This window comes from Choristoneura fumiferana, chromosome 13 (assembly GCF_025370935.1).
Source record: "Choristoneura fumiferana chromosome 13, NRCan_CFum_1, whole genome shotgun sequence".
In the NCBI taxonomy this organism is placed as follows: domain Eukaryota; kingdom Metazoa; phylum Arthropoda; class Insecta; order Lepidoptera; family Tortricidae; genus Choristoneura; species Choristoneura fumiferana.
In genome coordinates this window covers 18,005,391-18,021,197 of record NC_133484.1, presented here as the reverse complement: position 1 = coordinate 18,021,197, position 15,807 = coordinate 18,005,391, and the positions used below count along the sequence as shown (strand labels likewise).

The 15,807-nt window shown below is 40.3% G+C and overlaps 2 protein-coding genes and 1 pseudogene across 2 annotated transcripts; 2 read left to right on the top strand and 1 right to left on the bottom strand.

Annotated features, from left to right (window-relative positions):
* Positions 1–5: 5 nt before the first annotated feature.
* LOC141434531 (DNA replication licensing factor Mcm3-like) lies at positions 6–2,683 on the top strand (the record flags this gene model as incomplete). The annotated part of the gene is made up of 4 exons (XM_074096952.1): positions 6–424; positions 495–772; positions 1,001–1,175; positions 2,492–2,683. Coding segments are annotated over exons 1-4 (717 nt in total), but the record flags the coding sequence as incomplete, so codon positions are not given.
* LOC141434230 (DNA replication licensing factor Mcm3-like) lies at positions 2,662–10,722 on the top strand. The gene is made up of 10 exons (XM_074096604.1): positions 2,662–2,747; positions 3,408–3,572; positions 3,968–4,166; positions 5,826–5,974; positions 6,633–6,723; positions 6,879–7,094; positions 7,577–7,717; positions 8,234–8,335; positions 8,898–9,037; positions 9,695–10,722. Exons 1-10 carry the CDS (start codon positions 2,710–2,712, stop codon positions 9,894–9,896), a joined length of 1,443 nt encoding a protein of 480 aa, XP_073952705.1. The 5' UTR covers positions 2,662–2,709; the 3' UTR covers positions 9,897–10,722.
* A 707-nt stretch (positions 10,723–11,429) lies between these two features.
* Positions 11,430–15,807, bottom strand: part of LOC141434529 (suppressor of SWI4 1 homolog) — a 5,491-nt pseudogene continuing 1,113 nt past the window's right edge.

Here is a 15,807-nt window from a genome sequence, read left to right as displayed (position 1 = left end):
CGCGTTTACAAAGTTTAAATTTCTAAACGTAATTTAAAAAAAGGTTCTTTATTGGGCTCGCTATAATACGCCGTCACAAAAATATTGTATAAAGTTCTACTGTTTACTTTCTGGAAATATACGCAACTTTATTTTACGAACCATTTAATATTAGTCTAGTGGCAAAATTGATAAAAAAATAAATCTTCAAATATACTGCACTGCACTATAAAGAGCCTCGTTTTGGCGCGAAATTGTAGCAACTGTCAGTCTGACAAACAACCGAAAACCGACGGAGTTGTTTGGTTTGGTGTATCTTTACGCATTTATTTCTTTGTTATCTTGTTAAATAAGTCTTTAATAATAGAATAAGATGGAAGATACTGACTTTGATCAAAGATTAAGAGACCTTCAAAGGGAATATCTTGAATTCTTGGACGATGAAGTGAGTACATACAAAACGTAACCTCAAAACGTCCAGCTATGTTTTTGCTAACAAAAATCTATTCTTTCAGGAAGATCAAGGTGTATACATGGAAAAAGTGAAACAAATGATAGCGGACAAGTCAAAGCGTCTTGTCGTGAATATTAACGACTTGAGACGTAAGAACGCTGAGCGTGCCAAAAATCTGCTTGAAACCGCTTTCGAGGAACAGATTGCGTTTCAAAAAGCACTCAAAGAATATGTGTCGTCGATTGACCCTACGTACGCCAAGGTTCAGGAGGAGTTCTTTGTTGCTTTCTCCGGTAGTTTTGGAACCAAACATGTTACACCAAGAAGCTTAACCTCTAGGTATGTTAGCATTTTGCTTGCTTTTGTTTATAGAAATGATTTGCCATTATGTATAGACTATGTTTTATCAGTTCGGTTTGCTAATGTCATGAAACAATGATCTGACGCTGTATTAAATCAGCCTCAAATTTAGTTGAGAATATTTTTTAGCAAAATAACAAATTGATATAAAAAAAACTTTTAAAAAAAACACTGAATTGGAATTTGTTTTACTATATTTATTTACAGGTATTTAGGTAACCTAATATGTGTCGAAGGCATAGTAACTCGGGTGTCCCTGGTCCATCCGAAGGTGGTTCGCAGTGTGCACTACTGCCCTGCCACCCAAAAGGTCATGGAACGCAAATATACAGACCTGACATCCTTTGAGGCATTCCCGACAACAGCCATTTACCCTACTAAGGTATTGTAATATTTTTGGTGTCCAACAAGTATGCAACCTGTTTATTTTGGTTATCGTTTTTTATTTATTTCTTTTTTTTTTAATAGCTTATAATGTGTCCCACTGCAGGGCAAAAGCCTCCCCTTTCTTATTCCACTCGTCTCTACTCTTGGCCAGCTCTTGCGAATCTGACTGGAATCGGTCCAGGTTGTCCTGCCATCTCCTCCTAGGTCTACCTCTGCTCCGGTGCCCGTTGCATGGAACCCAATCGGTGATTACTTTGGCCCAGCGATCCGGATCCATGCGGCAGACGTGTCCCGCCCAGTCCCATTTTAATTTGGCGGTCTTCATTCCCACATCGACAATTTGAGTTCTGGAGCGCAGATCAGTGTTTCTGATTCTATTCAAACTCAATTATTCAACTTAATTTTTTTTATTTGTTGTAACTGCATTTTTATTAAATACATTTGACATATTACATAATGTACTGATGTAAAATATAAAAGAAATGGTAAATGAAAATCAATGTGAAAGACTAAAATATCAATGTCTACATACAATACATGTGCCAATCAACTTTTTGTTGTTTGTTATTCTGTTCCGTTGTCCAAGAGACAACAGTGACAGAGTTTCTTAAAAAAAACTGCTTTGATATATGCGACTAATATGCTTAGGAGATAGTCTATAAAATAATGAGCTTGTAACTGACAAAAATGTATACTCAATGAATTTTAACCACAGAAAACATAGAAACTCGTGGTTTTAAAGAGTTGTCCAGGGGAAGTAACCATGTCAACGAGGTACAGGATAAAGTTGATTGACCCACATACTTTATATTTCATAAATAATTGGATAGTTGCCACCATTAATTAACCAATGAATCCAATACAGATAATTATAGCCCTGAAAGCAATATTTGGTATTAGTTATTAAATTTGCCAGTAAATTTATTTTAGTAATTAGAATTAGTTATGCAGCTTGCTAATGCAATACAATATCTATGGAGAAATGGGGACATGTCATATTCAGAGTTTTTTAAAGCTGTCCCCAACCTGAATGACCTTGCACATTGCAACTTTCTTGCCCTCCTCTTTCTCATTCTTACTTTACAACTTATCCTCCTACAACCCAGTGTCCTTTATATAGAATTTATTGTAATTTCACATTGAACTCGAAAAGTGACCTAAAGTTTTAATGCTCCTAAAAAAAAACTTGGTCCGCTGGAGTTTAAAACAAATTGTGTCCGATTGCTAACTTATAAAATGAAAATAAACAGTGTCCTATCACTTGTTTGCTTTATTTTTAAACTAAAATCGACTCAAAAGTCAATGCTTTAGGACGAGGATGGCAACCCACTTGAAACCGAATTCGGCCTGTCCCGCTACAAAGATCACCAGACCCTCACAGTCCAAGAAATGCCTGAGCGAGCACCTGCAGGTCAGCTGCCCCGGAGTGTGGACGTGGTCTGTGATGATGATTTGGTGGACAAGTGCAAGCCCGGATACATGGGCATGAGTACATCAAGAAGGCGATACTGTGCTTACTGTTGGGTGGAATGGAGAAGATATTGGCTAATGGCACAAGACTTAGAGGGTAAGGCCCGTGAAGGGCTACCATCTTTTAAAACACCACAACATTTTTAGGACCATTTTAAAAGAAAGAAAGGTAGGTCTTAATAGGACAGCGTTTTCTAATTAATTATCTCCTAGTTCTTAATAAATAATAAATATCACGGGACAATTCACACCAATTGACCTAGTCCCAAAGTAAGCTTAGCAAAGCTTGTGTTATGGGTACTAAGCAACGGATAAATATAATTATATAGATATAGATACATACTAAATACATATAAACACCCAAGACCCGAGAACAAACATTCGTATTTTTCATACAAATATCTGCCCCGACACGGGAATCGAACCCGGGACCTCAAGCTTCGTAGTCAGGTTCTCTAACCACTAGGCCATCTGGTCGTCTGAATAGTGCGTGAAATGCTGTCTTAAGAAAGGTGTGTCTTAATAGTGTCAGTTTTTTTATCATAGTCTTATTTGCACATGGAGGAATATAATAAACAGATACCTATATTCATAACTCATGCTTGTTTGTTAGTCTCTCCCTACCTCAAAGTGAAAGAATTGTGAGCTGAATTAGAAAATGAATGACATTCTGTATTCTTTCCTTGCCATCTGCTTCTAAAATAACATCCTTATTCAACAAGCTTGATTTTCATTTCACCTGTTTTATTAATTCCAGTGACATCAACATACTCCTCATCGGCGACCCTTCAGTGGCCAAGTCACAGCTGCTCCGCTATGTGCTGATGACAGCTCCTCGCGCGATCACCACCACTGGGCGAGGGTCCTCCGGCGTCGGTCTCACTGCTGCCGTCACGACAGATCCTGACACTGGAGATCGCAGGTCAGCTGTCTGTCACTGATTTTACTTGCATGCTGGCTGCCATGAGCATCACTAATGGGATCACATAATCTTCTCTGTGTATCAAAAGCTCATCTTGCAGGGTATTGTTTTGGGGATAATTTTGTTAATATAAATTAAAAACTTGTTTCATGAATAGAATAAAAACACATAACCCGCGAACGTGTACCTTGCAGTCTTGCTTGTCACTCCATACGTACTTTTGCTATGGGGTCAGTCAGAAAAGGGTATTAAGCAGCTAACTTATCACATTAGACGCTTTTACGCCCACACAAGTGTCACCTAATCCTCCTCCTGTGAAGAAGGGCTACGAAATAGCCCGGAACAGGTATCCGTTACATACAATATCATTTAATATGTCACCCAATCCTTTCCAGATTGGAAGCAGGCGCAATGGTGCTCGCGGATCGCGGAGTCGTCTGTATCGACGAGTTCGACAAAATGTCCGACATAGACCGGACGGCTATACACGAGGTCATGGAGCAGGGGCGCGTCACCATCGCCAAGGCTGGCGTCCACGCGACGCTGAACGCGCGGTGCTCGGTGCTAGCAGCTGCCAACCCTGTTTACGGGCGGGTGAGTCATCCTCATCGCATCTTGTTAGTCCTGAGGCCTTTTTAAGTCCCAATTACCCTTCAGCCGCCCCTATACCACAAAAGTTACAAGTACTACAATTCTACACAATAGGGAATATTACTGCAATTTTATCCCATCAGAGTGCAGCACTGGCACATACCTAATGTTTATGGTTTTTGTTTTTTGAGTATCTTAAATGTCCGTAGGATGCCGTAATATCATATTATTTCAATAAAAAATTTGGAAATATAGCTCTATCCCTACTATCGATGTAAATATCATTTATATTGTTACTTATAAATACATTATTTCTATAGGTTAATACTCTTTGATCATGATCCGTCATGGCGACAAAATATAAAGAGAACTGACGTTGTCATGGCGGTTTCTTTACGGTTTGTGCTAGTGTCGCCCCCTGCGCAGAGCTTTGCCTAATATGCCCTATTGTTAAATTGCTCATACAAAAAGTGTCAATTATGTAATTGAAGCACTTGTAACTTTTGTGATATACGGGCCTGCGGTCTCATTGTCTAACGCCACTGGGATCACAATCGTTTCCAACACTTCTATCTGTCACACAGTACAAGACGAGGGCAGAAAGAGATGTCACTATCTCTTGCGTATGCGAACGTCAGCGCGTTAGACAATACGGCCTCTGGTCAGGGACATAGGTCTCAGTATACTAATAAAACGCTTCAAAAACACCTACCTAAAGAATGTTTTCACGGCAGCTAATAATAACTAACATGATGTGTATGGGACCTGATTTTTTTATTTATTTAATGAAATTACACAGTATGACAGTAAAACTAAAGCACTGTGAATTTTAGTCTAAGCTATACATACAATAAAAACAAACTAATTAGTAAATAACGTTAATGCACAGATGAAGGCCGTTCATCCATTTTCACGCAAAACCTCAAACATTCATCACTTACCAACGCCCATCTACACGCAAGCACATAGTAGATACCAGGAGACGCATCTAGAAATTCAACCATCGCAGAGCGCAAACCAGCGGCGACCTGCGGCGGGAAATAAACGTTTAATTATTATTGTTATGAAAAATGGACAATGACACAAACTTATGTTAGGTTTAAACAACAAGTTACGTCTGACGTATCGGTCTCCATTTGAATCAGTATTCTGTATCGTTTCCGCGTAGTACTGCGTTTCGTGGTACGGGGTGGGGTGAGCGACTATCAAAGAGAGCTTTTTCTTTTATTTCATCCACGGATGTGATCATTGTGGTAGCTAAAATAGTATTTTATGCAACTGTATCGTAATTGGGGTCCTTAAAACACGAGTGTGGGTCACATTAGTGTTTTAATAATTACGGTTGCATACAATATTTTTATCATCTCATATACGTACTATCCTCTATCATGTGTTCAAGAACCATTGAGAATGACCTGCACTAACGAAAACTAGGTAGGTATGTCTGCCCACGAGCTGCGCCCGCTGCGCGCTGCTGCTCGTGCCGCCCCCCGTGTTCATAATAGAATCCAATGTCGTAATGCTGGTCATTACCTATGGTTTTTGAACGCATAATTGAGGATTTACTATATGGGTGTAGATAAAGGTTCATTATTTCCTTTATTCATTATCTCACCTGACTAGTAGGTGTACAACGCAAGTTTATAAGTCTGTATTCCGCAGTACGACCAATACAAGACGCCGATGGAGAACATTGGTCTGCAGGACTCTCTGCTGTCCCGTTTCGACCTCCTCTTTGTCATGCTGGACCTCGCTGATGCAGATCACGACAACATGATTTCTGAACACGTGCTGAGAATGCACAGATACAGGTACGCTTATAGTGGTCTACGAGAAGCGTGAAAAAAAAATAGTTTAAAAAACGAAATAACATTCTGTTCAAAATTGCATTTTCAAACAAGCTTTTTTGCTGATTGTACTTTTTGCTGCCTGTATTTGCAATGCCATCCAACTAACATGGTTATCACATATGTATACCAAATTTCATGTCAATCCGACCACTGGCAGTGTGTCAAAATGAACTTGCAAGATTTTACCCAAATATATCAACAACAAACAGTGCAAGTTCAATAAAAGCTTACAAAAACACTATATGATAAGCCGCATGGTAAACCTGTGTAACGGTTCATCATCAGACATATTGCCTTGAAGAGATCGCTCTAAGGCGATAAGAGCGCTTATTGCTTACCTTGCAAAATATTGTTGATAATGTTTATCTGTATTGCGTTCTTGTTCAGTAAAGAGTAATTGTATTTTATATGATTTTGGCATCCATGAAAATGCTGCCAGAAGTGGGTACGCACTCGGTTCCCTCCTCCAGATCCAGCTCTGGCTCTCGTATGTGCTTGCCATTATAATTTAAATTTGGCCATTTGAGTCTTTCAATGAGGCTGGCATAGTCACACAGTGCACTTAAGCCTCCAGAAAACAATAGAAATCCTGTTCTATATTTCTTTGAATTTTCTACAGAAATCCAAAAGAGCAAGACGGAGAAGTGTTACCCATGGGGTCTTCAGTGGAAATGCTGTCCACAGATAATCCTGACAACGACGAAGTCGAGGTGAGAATGAGACGGGCATAAGGTTGAAGTAGACATATATTTAAACACTGTTTGCCCTCAGGTACCCGTACAGCATACTGTCAGATCGTCCTTTGTTTTCGAATAACGTCAATTTCAAGTGACCTTTGATTAAATTTACTCCTCTTTTCATACAGGACACAGCAGAATCAATCTACGAGAAATACGACCCCCTTCTCCACGGCAACACTCGGAGCAAGAAAGAGCGTATACTGAGCACAAAGTTCATGAGGAAGTTCCTCCACATAGCTAAGCTCATGAAGCCCAAACTGACGCAGGAGGCGTCGGACTCTATAGCTGATGAGTATGCGAGGCTTAGGAGTCAGGATATGATGGACTGTGATGTCGCTAGGGTGAGTTGTTACTTTACTACTAGGGGACACTAGAATTAGCTCGTTGAAGTGGCAATGAGCTGGCCATATGGCATGAATAACAGATGTCGTTAAGGCCGAAAAAGTCGAATTTTAAACCGCGGATCGGCAAGCGCAGCGTAGGACGTCCACCAACGAAATGGGCGGATGACCTGGTTAAAGCCACGGGTTCACAGTGGATGCAAAGCAGCTTGCAATCGCAGCAACTGAGGAAACTGGAGGCCTATGTCCAACAGTGTGGACGTCCTACGGCTGATGTGATGAAGATGACGAGTAGATAATAGAGCTAGTTCAAACCTAATGATCAGAGATCTGAATAGTCAGAGTCAATTTACCTACAATTCGCGAGAGAATGTAATATATGTAGTTGTTATTGTTAATACCATCTAATCCTGGGATTCTGAAAATATGGACCTTCGGAAAGTAAGGCCTAGTTCAATAAATTACTAGTTGATAAATTATAGACGCAACCAGTGACAGCGCGTACCTTGGAGACCCTGATCCGCCTGGCCACAGCGCACGCCAAGTGCCGCCTCAGCTTCGAAGTGACCCAGGACGACGCCCTCGCCGCCATCGAGCTGGTGCAGTACGCTTACTTCAAGAAGGTGAGGCTTTCAACGACGATGGACGATAACACCGAACACCGAAACACGATTCTCCCATAGATTTTGTACGGCAATAGCTAGTCACCTAATTGCAAACTCAACTATTTTTTTTGTTTTTAAGCAACTAAAAATCTAATTTAGCAGTTGGAAATTAATTTGGTTTCTAGGGCTAAAACAAAGTGTTTTTTAGGGTTCCGTACCTCAAAGAGAACCCTTATGAACACTTTGTTATCCGTCTGTCAAGGCCCCTTTTCACAAGAACGCTTGTAACTGAGAAACCTATAAGGTACTTCCAGTTGTCCTATAAACTTGAAATTTGGCGTGAAGATAGCTACCACAACTTACTAATAAGGAAAGTCTGAAAACAGACGAAAGCAAATTCCATTCCTAAGCAATCCTCATTTCAAAAGTAGCAAAGCGCTTTGAGACAATGGTCCGAATTTTAACAACATAACGATGAAGTCGCTCTACATGATTGGTCTCAGGGTGATGAAACGGACACATTTATTTTACCAGGTGCTGACTAAAGAGAAGCGTCGAAAGCGCCGCGCGTCCGTCGACGAGGAGATTTCGGACTCCGAGCCCAGCCAGCCGAGGGCCAAGAGATCGCGGCGCACGGTCAGTAGTGACTTATGGCACCGCAGGCAGTGCTTTGCATAATTAAAATCTTTGGTGTAATGCACTGTTAAAAGTTGTAGTAGCTTTATGGTTGGACCTATGGCATGGCCTCTCAAACAAAGGATCATGAGTTCAACCTCGGGCTCGCACCTCTTGAGATTTTTGGAATTTATGTACAAAACTTTTACAATTCGCGAGGAAAGCATTGTAGGTAATAAGGAAATTCCCAATCCATACTGGGCTCGCATGGGAACTACACCCCAAGCCCTATCTATAAGTGGAGGCTTATGCCTAGTAATTGGATGTACATAGGCACCAAAATCATCAGGAGATATCAACACACAACAACAATTTTTACAATCGCTGCTCTGGAAATGGACTAACGCGGCCATTGATGTTTTTATCTAGAGCGCCAATGACTAATGGAATCGTCGACGGCATATTTACAATATGCTTACTGGCTTGCCGTCCCGCTGACGCTAATATTATTTAATACGAGAGTGAGCGGGACGGTATGATACGCATTTTGAATTTCGTAGTAGCCCCTCTGATCGGTGTGCAGGCACAAGGTGGCGAGGGCGAGGATCCGTTCGCGTACTCTTCAGACGAGGAGGCGGAGCCGGTGCTGCGCGCGGCGCGCGCGTCGCAGCCCGAGCCCACGCCGCGGGCCACGCGCTCGCAGACCGCCATCGAACCCAACAGGTCAGTGCTTCTTTGTTGTTCGTGCTTTTTTTTAGGGTTCCGTAGTCCTAATTAGGAACTTTCATAGCTGGGGTTCCCTATGTTATCAATAACACGACCACGTCCACCTTTACATGTCGATTGTATTTGTTTCTTTCATTTGTAAAAAAACCCGTAAATCCTTGCTGATTTAACTAAATAAGATTTTGAAAAACACATTGTTAATGTTTGATTGAAAAGTCGCCGCTCTTATATTTATGACAAATTCCATGATCTGATATTAAACGAGGGCGTATGCGGGAACTAAAAAAAGTACTGAATTCTAATCTCATCTGTTTTAATAAGCACAAAAAAGTTACGCTAGCTGACGCGGTTCTCACAGAGCGAGTGGACGCCTGTTGAAAAATAGTATGAGCAGTGTTAACTGCACGCGTCACGTGCGACGAATTTTACCTGCACCCGCGCCGTTAAAGCCAGCAGGGCTACTACGAAACTCGAAACTCTTATCGTACCGTCCCTCTCGCTCTCGTATTAAATAGTTTAAGTGTCAGAGGGACCGCACGACACGAACTTCGAGTTTCGTAGTAGCCCTGCAGAGCCAAACCGCGATATCGAAACAATAAAGACTCCATTCATGCCATTTTGACTACGGAAGCCTCAGTCTTATCCTTGTCACAGGCTGGCCCAGTTCAAACTAGCCCTCCACGAGTTGTTCCGCGAGGAGCGCGCCAACTCCCTCCCGCTCTCTCGCATTGCAGCGCACGTCAACGAGAAGTACTCGCACCAAGTGTTCGACGCGGGAGAGGTCCAGGCGGCGCTGGATCGCATGACGGCGGATAACCAGGTCATGTTAGCAGATGATATTGTATTCCTCATTTAGACATTACTATATAGTTATAGCTGAGGACAGAGGTCGGAAACCTGCGGCACGCAAGTATTGATAGTTGGATAGATTTCTGGGTAATAAAGATGATATTGTATTTAGTAAGGCAGTTAAATTGTCAGAAAATATTGGACTCGTGTTTTTTGTTTTGTCAATCAAACAAAAAATTACAAAGGTGCCGCGTCAAAGCTCTGGAATGGGTAGGTGACCATAATTTTTTTATATGTCCATAATTATTTTGTTTCAGTTATGAAAAAAGTGTATTTTTTGTAATTTAACTGACGGGCTAATTAGAATTAATAACCTACAAACGGCCAAGTCAAATTTTTGTTATATGAACATCAAACTTTATGGCATTTAGGTATGGTAGTTTGAAGTTCAAATTACAATAAGTCCTTTGTAAAGGACTCTGGGCGTTAGGAGGACATAACAACTCTTAAAAATCATGTGATCGACCGATGAGCGAGTACCACGTCTATCTCTCATTTATCTAATTAAAAAAAAATTATGAGCGAATACTAATAAATTGTAAGTGGGCTCTTGCGTCGCAAAAGGTTGCCGATCCTAGTTGTATGATAATGATTTTACGTAAGAGGCGCAATTTTAAAGTAACGGCTTTTGGTAACGGGACAAAACGGACTTTTTGTGCGTCCAAACTGATCGTCTTTTAACCTGTCCTCTCCCAGAGGCACAAATTTGTGCCCAAATTCCTTTGATAATGCATCATTAAATGTCATCCTGGGAGATGATAGGTTAATGCATTGCCCGTAGTATCGGTTAACCACTGGTCTGGACGACTGAGCAAAGAAACGTCGAGCGATGTCGTTGCCCAAGCCTTTACTTAAAGGTAAAGTGCCGAGCCAAGCGACACTGACGCCACTAACGCCGCGTTATTATCGCCGCGACAGAGCGATAGTACAAGGTTCTATATAAATACATGACGGCGTGTACGAACACGGCGATACTTGACGCGGCTATGTATTTATATAGAACCTTGTACTATCGCTCTGTCGCGGCGATAATAACGCGGCGTTAGTGGCGTCAGTGTCGCTTGGCTCGGCACTTTACCTTTAAGTAAAGGCTTGGGCAACGACATCGCTCGACGTTTCGTTGCTCAGTCGTCCAGACCAGTGGTTAACCGATACTACGGGCAATGCATTAACCTATCATCTCCCAGGATGACATTTAATAACGCGGCGTTAGTGGCGTCAGTGTCGCTTGGCTCGGAACTTTACCTTTACCGTTGAATAGATTAGTTTAGTACCCACATCACTATGGCCTTATTGCCTTTGTTTGAAAGGTAATGATCTAAATTAGTGTTCAATTAATTAAGATACTAAGTGCTTTGAAGCAAAGTACAAAACTTTCATCACATTGTTTTTTGTAAACCCGCCTTTTAAGAAGCGTTTTAATACGGCTTCATCTTTTTTACGTGTTTATTATTAGTTTGTTACGTCCTAAGTTAAGTTTGTACTAAGAACTGCAAAATACATGGATTTTGTATTAAAATCAGAATAAAACTAATTTTTGAATATTTCTAAGTTTTATTTACAAAAAGATCTATAAAACAATTCATCACTTCCTATTCTTTCCTTTGCTCTGTTTCCCAGATTTGAATTTATTAATTTTGCCTCCAAAAACTTTTTTAGGTTTGCCTCCGTCTTTGTTTACTCTGCCCTTATTTCCTTGGAAATTCCTTCCTTCTTTGTTATTATGAAACTTTCTTCCACCTTCCCTATCATTCTGGAAGTTTCTACCGCCATCTCTATTTTTACCATGAAACTTTCTTCCACCGCCTTCCCGATTATTCTGGAAGTTTCTTCCTCCGCCCGCACCTTCTTTATTCGGGAAATTTCTTCCACCTTTGCCGTGGGAATTTCTACTTCCTCCGCCATCTTTATTCTGGAAGTTTCTTCCACCGCCTTCCTTGTTCTGGAACTTTCTGTTTCCACCGTCTCGGTTCTGGAACTTTCCTTCCTTATTACCGTCCTGGTTCGGTTGGTATTTCTTCTTGAGCTTTTTGTCGAGTCTCATTTTTTTGAATCCTCTTACCGAATCATCGTCGGCTTTGCGTTTCCTCGGAGCACTGAAGAGATCTGTTAACAAATGCAAAAGGGTATTCAACCATTGAAACCATGGTTTATAAATACTGGTACCGAATTAGAGGTAGGGGTGTCCACTAAAAAATATATATTTTTATTTGATATAATTCGAATGTCAGTATCGATATTCTCCGATACGAGTAGATTTTGAAAACATCAATATCGCTGGGAATTCTCGTCTGTACGACAAGCATTCCCAGCTCTACCGTTTTTTCTACTTTTATGTGTTCTAATTACAGCCTATTTAAATTATATTTCGGAGCGGCGCCACGGTAGTGAAAAATATCGGAGCATGCACTCTTGTTCTCAACGCATTAGAGTTCATGCTTCGATATTTTTTATCACCTTGGCTGCTCTGAAGTATCTGATGGCGACTCTATCTTGACAGATAATAGTCATTGTATGTACCTTTGTCGGGCTCGGCGCCTACTTCTTTCCTGTAGTACTCGGCATCGTCATCGGCGTCGTCCGAAGCTCCCGCGTCCTGGGACTCCGCCGCCGCCAGCTCCATAAGCCTGAAAAATATTAATTAATAAAAACGTGCCTTTAAATAAAGTGCAAGTGCAACTAATATTGCAAGAACAAAAAAAGCACCTCATATAAAAATAAAAAAATAAAACTAGTAAATAAAAGCAAGGACTTGTATTTGGCCCTTAAAGCGACTCAACCCCAAAAAAAAATTGCAAGTATAACGATGAGGGCTAAAAGACGGGCGAAATATCGCTAGATGGCGTTAGTATCGTGAGGTTTTTTGACGTTACGGTCTTGATTGCAATTGGCTCATTTGGTTATAATTATAAGCCAATAGCAAGCAAGACCGTAATGTCAAAAAAACTTTACGATACTAACGCCATCTAGCGATATTTCACCTGTCTTTTAGCCCTCATTGAGAAGCTTCCTGGGTAAAAAAAAACTATTTAGTGTATCGTCAGTTAGGTATCAGAAAACATTGGACACATTTTTCATTTTCATTCATTTTTCATTTTTTCGGTTCCTTTATCATTTTTCATTTTTTCATTGTACTTGTAGTGTCTACTCTTGTATCTGATATCCTGTCAATCGTTCAAAGGTTAACTGGAAGAGATCCCTTGTAACTTTAAGGGATAAGTTCGCCTTTGTACATATTATCCTGTGTTCTGTTATTTTCATGTGTTTTTATGTACAATAAAGAGTTACAATACAATACAATTTTTTTTACGTTTTCCTAGCTACTAGGCGCCGCAATTTGAAAAAAGTTAGGACTTATTATTCCAAAAGCTGTCATGTAAAATATCTCACCTCTGGCTCTCAGTGCCCTCCTTTTCTTCTTGATTCCTTCTAGAGCCTTCTGTTTTCAGTTCGTCCTTCTCGCGCTGCTTGCGTTTAATGTTCTCCTCTTGCTGTGCTTTGCGCTTCTCTGTTTCCTAAAAATAATTGAATATTAAACACTCGTTTGAGTAGTGGGAAGAGATTTCAGAGAACCTACATTAGAGTAGAAATTTATTAGGCTATTCACCACCACCAATCAATCGACACACTTTTTATCAGCTGTCAAAAAAATATATTATATGAAACTGATTTTGTATCTGTCTGACGTCACTTATTATGCCAATTTTTAGACTAACTAGTAATGATAGACAAGAAATTTGCTAAGTATACAGTGTGTGTGGCCCAGAACGGGGATAATATTAAAACAGGTTCTATAGGTCACCAGTAATTAGATCATGGTTCCACTTAATTAAATTAAAACTTAACTTTTTTTTTTTCTAACAAATTTAAGCGTAAATTCAATGTACACCATCCAGATAGAACCCAACTGACATCGCTTGTCACACTACAAATATTAAAAATTGCTGTCATTGCTTCATCGAATAAACTTTAAAAACCAATTATTTTTTAAAGTCGCTGAACCAATGTTGTTCAGTTTACGAGTACGATCTATGTTTTAGTTATTTGCCCGTGTTACAGGTCACACCAGGTATTATCTATTATGTATTTTATTATTATGAGAGGAGGCAAACAATTTGAATGACATTCAAAAATTTCGTTTCAAAAATATGTACATTCTGTACGCTCCTGTAGGTAGTCGAGTCCACGATTCACACATATTCGTTGAGTTAAACATAACCGCGGGTGGAAAGACTGTCTGACTGAGGCCTACTCCGAAATTCTAAAATCGAAGTTCTATCGTACCATCCCACTGCCACTTATAAGATAGTGATCTTATAAGTGACAGAGGGACGGAACAACACAACTTCGATTATCAAATTAGGCAAACTCTTCGACAAAAAAATCAGATTTAGGACGTGTTAATGGCGAGATAAATCGACGGTCGTCATCTTCTTAGAGATCCCCGACTTACACTTTATTATAACTTACTTCTTTGCGTCTCGTTTCTTCTTTTATAGAAGCTTTCTCTTCTTCAGTCTTTCAACGAGCTCGTGGAACAGCACTTCCCCGTCCATTAGTCCATCTTCAACCTACAATTGCGATAACGAGGGTTTCATAATACACAACGGTCTACATTGGAATCCATACATATTAAAAACAGCCATAACTCTCTTTTTCTTAAAACTATAATTTGTTTTATTCCTGATTGTTATAAAATTAAATAGCAATATCAGTTTCTAAAAATTTTATGGCTCTAAAAAAAAGAGTTATGGCAAATGCTAATTATGACAAACATTACATTATGGCTTACAATGTCATGTATTCCGAACGGGATCGTTTTACCTTGATCAGCTGTAAGGATATGCGAGGGCCAAGTTCGAACAGCCGGAGCGCAGACTTGGAGTCGGCGGCGGCGCCGCGCGACGCGAGACTCTGGTAACACCACCTGGTGGGTGGGGTGTCGTCTTCGAACTCGCTCTCTGACATCAACGCCGCTCTGTTAGACGACAGATTAATTTACTTAACTGTTGTATTTCCGATGTGGTCAAGTATTTTGTGAGCTGGTGTAAGTATTGGAGTGCGTAACAGCCTTATATCCAAACAAAAACTTACTTAGGGTACCTAGTGGGAATTGGCTTAAAATTTTAAATACAAGAATCTTGAAAATTAACATCCGAATATGCAACTCGTGGGAACGCACGTTGTTCATATTTACAACTCTCTGCAGATGGATAGTATTCATCGTTGGAGTTGAATACGTTAGGTGCTGTCTAGCAGTTTTAAAAAGGGAATTTGATATTCTGCCCTCTCAAAACAAGGCGATATCTCAAAAAGAATAAAAACTTTTCAGTTATTTATATGCAGAATGTCTAAAGCCTCAGAATGGTATAAATAACTTAGAAGTGGTAGGACCTTGTGCAAGGTCCGCCCGGATTGCTACCACCATCTTGCTCGCTAATCCTGCCGTGAAGCAGCAGTGCTTGCACTGTTGTTTCGGCGTGGAGAGTAAGACAGCCGGTGAAATTACTGGCACGTGAGGTATCCCATCTTAGACCTCTAGGTTGGCAACGCGTCTGCAATACCCCTGGTGTTGCAGATGTTTATGGGCGGTGGTGATCTCTTACCATCAGGAGACCCACTTGCTCGTTTACCATCCAGTCGAATAAAAAAAAAGTTTTTTTTAGGACCCTTTTTTTATGGCGTAGCATCATTAACAACTTACTTTTCGAAGAATTCCGACATATCCTTGCACCGATTCAATTAGGTATTTTACCTTGACTACCTGAAATAAATAGCTAAATAAATAAATTGATCCCAGAAAATTTCAAAGTTCCCGCGTGATAGTGAATAAAGTAAATTTGTCTTAATCATAGCGATTTTTTACATTAAAAAGATCATCTATCAATTAGCAAAGTAGCTAGAGCGTTATAAATTGT